The sequence below is a fragment of the Myotis myotis genome, unplaced genomic scaffold (assembly GCF_014108235.1).
Source record: "Myotis myotis isolate mMyoMyo1 unplaced genomic scaffold, mMyoMyo1.p scaffold_m19_p_3, whole genome shotgun sequence".
Lineage (NCBI taxonomy): Eukaryota > Metazoa > Chordata > Mammalia > Chiroptera > Vespertilionidae > Myotis > Myotis myotis.
The window spans coordinates 57,239,950-57,242,274 of record NW_023416335.1 but is presented as its reverse complement, the minus strand read 5'-3'; the positions used below and the strand labels follow the sequence as shown (position 1 = coordinate 57,242,274).

The window sequence follows — 2,325 nt, the reverse complement described above, 5'->3', positions numbered from 1 at the left end:
CATTAAGTCCTTTCTTAAGTAGTTGACTAAATTTTAAATGTGTAAATGAGCGAAAGCTCTAGTTTATTGATGGAGATCAACAGCCATTGGGTAGTCAATGTGTTCAAGATTTGGTATAGCAGGTGATCCCACAGGGATCTCAGCATATATGGAAAGATACCAGAGTTCAACTGAAAAAAAGAGAACTAATATGATCAATCACTCTCACTTTATCTCACCCTCTCCCTCTAGCTCTATTTCTATCTCATCTCTTCAGTTCTATTTATTTGTATTTACTTTAATATACCATCAATCAATCTATCTAAATATATTACAGGGTTGTTGTTTTTTCTGGCGCAGACTCATGGCGGTGGCGTCTCCGCTCCACTGCACAAGCGCGGGCGGGGACGCAGGCGCGGGGCAAGGCATGCTGCTGGCCGGGTCTGGGCCACTTCTTCCCAGATTCAGCCACAATATGGCAACTCTTTTTATAAGGAAAATGGTGGTTTCTGCTGTGAACCCTCTCCTACGTCTGAGCCGTTACACAATGAGAAATTACACAACGACACCCCGCGCGCTCTCCACGCTCCTGCTGGGTCCCCTGCGTGTTGCAGGCCCTGCAGGTGCGGAGCCCAGCGCAGCAGTGGCCTCTCCTCTCTCCTGCCAGCCCCTGCCCTTCCTGCAGCCGACTCTGGGGTTCAAGACCAAGGCCGTCCTCAAGAAGCGTTGCCCGGACTGTTACCGGGTGAAGAGGAGTGGGCGATGGTACATCTACTGCAAAATGCACCCAAGGCATAAGCAGAGACAGATGTAAAAAGAACATGCAGGATTGTGCCATTTCCTTGGGTGACCTTATCGAAGAAAAATAAAATGTAAACGTTCTGTTTTCTGAGAAAAAAAATAAAAAATAATTAATAAATAAATAAATAAATAAATAAATAAATAAATAAATAAATAAATATATTACAGGGAATTGACTTCTACAATTATGGGGCCTGATTAAGCAAAGCAAATCCAAAGTGGGTAATGCAGGTGGTCAGGAAGGAAAGACCATGAGCAGGCTGTAACCCCATGGGCATTAGCTGTGGTTTGTTGTCCATAGGCAGGAATCTCAACTCAGGAAAAGCTTAAGCTCTTTTTAAGAGATTTCTCAAGTGAGTAAGTCTGACCCACTTATAAAGGGTAATTCCTCCTTTAACTAATTAAAGTCAACTGATTAGTGACTTTAATCAGATCCACAAAATTTCCTCACAGCAACACCCAGATTAGGGCTTGATTGAATAACCAGTCATGCTGCAAAATGCCCACTATCCCTTCTTTCCTCCAACTCTTCTGAGAGAATATTGTTTCAGCCCAATCAAACCAGAAACATTCTAGAGAGGGAATTCTTGTGACTGTCATTCAGCTCAGACAAGTAGACATATCAAAAGCTATCACAGGCAGGCAAGGTTATAGAGGTATGATGGTCTACATTTTGCCACATTGTGTTGCCTGGTCAAGTTATTTGCAGGATGACCCATTCAAAATGTATCTGAAAAACAAGATTAAGAAGGACAAGATGAAAGCATAAAGGATATTATGATTATTATATTAATATTCGGCATATTTTAGGTAGGAGTAAAACATGTACATATATTAGATATAAGTAATGACAAATACTTAGACATTTTGTACTATAATGAAAACAACTGTTCCTACCTTACTTAAACCTCAGGCCTTTCAAATAGAAGATACTGGGCCACACTTTACCTGCAGTAGATATCAAATTCATATATTTAGTTTGAAAATAAAATTGCAATTAATTTATTATGTTCTCTGAATCCTTAAAATTTAATTGGAAAAATTTTGGATGACAGAGATAATACATGTGTCTTGGGAAGGGGAAATAACATATAGTAGAGTATAATAATTTTAAAATACTATTTATCATGGTTCTAACCAGGAACTTAAATTCATTATCACTAACCATTATATGACCTTGAAAGGTCACTCAGCTAGAAAATGGCTGATGTAGGATTCAACTTAGTTCTGACCTATCCTTTATTCTATGTCCTTTTAACTACACTATAATGCCTCCAAAATCACTTTAGACATCCATTTCACTTAGCTATTTAGTGATGTGCCTTTCCCCTCTCCTTTCTCCTAACACTCACTCTCAGGATGAACTTAATGCTGTCTTATAAGATGGTTGATATTTTCTGTCTCTTCACTAACTTGAAAAGTAAGAACTTTCTTGGTCTAGGACTCTTGGTCATTGGTGAGTGAACAGGCACAGGGGGCAGTTTGGGGGCAAAGGTTCCTTCAAAGGACCTTTGAATCCACTGTACGTAAGCAGCTGCCTATTGT

General features: G+C 39.7%; 1 protein-coding gene across 1 annotated transcript; it reads left to right on the top strand.

The window, feature by feature from the left end:
* The first annotated feature begins 330 nt into the window (after nucleotides 1–330).
* Nucleotides 331–793, top strand: LOC118651723 (39S ribosomal protein L36, mitochondrial-like). Its single transcript, XM_036301192.1, has one exon. It carries the CDS (start codon nucleotides 344–346, stop codon nucleotides 791–793), a length of 450 nt encoding a protein of 149 aa, XP_036157085.1. The 5' UTR covers nucleotides 331–343.
* Nucleotides 794–2,325: the final 1,532 nt, after the last annotated feature.

What these genes read in the sequence shown, in the direction of transcription:
- LOC118651723 (XM_036301192.1), top strand. Translation starts at nt 344, where the DNA reads ATGGCGGTGGCGTCTCCGCTCCACTGCACAAGCGCGGGCGGGGACGCA.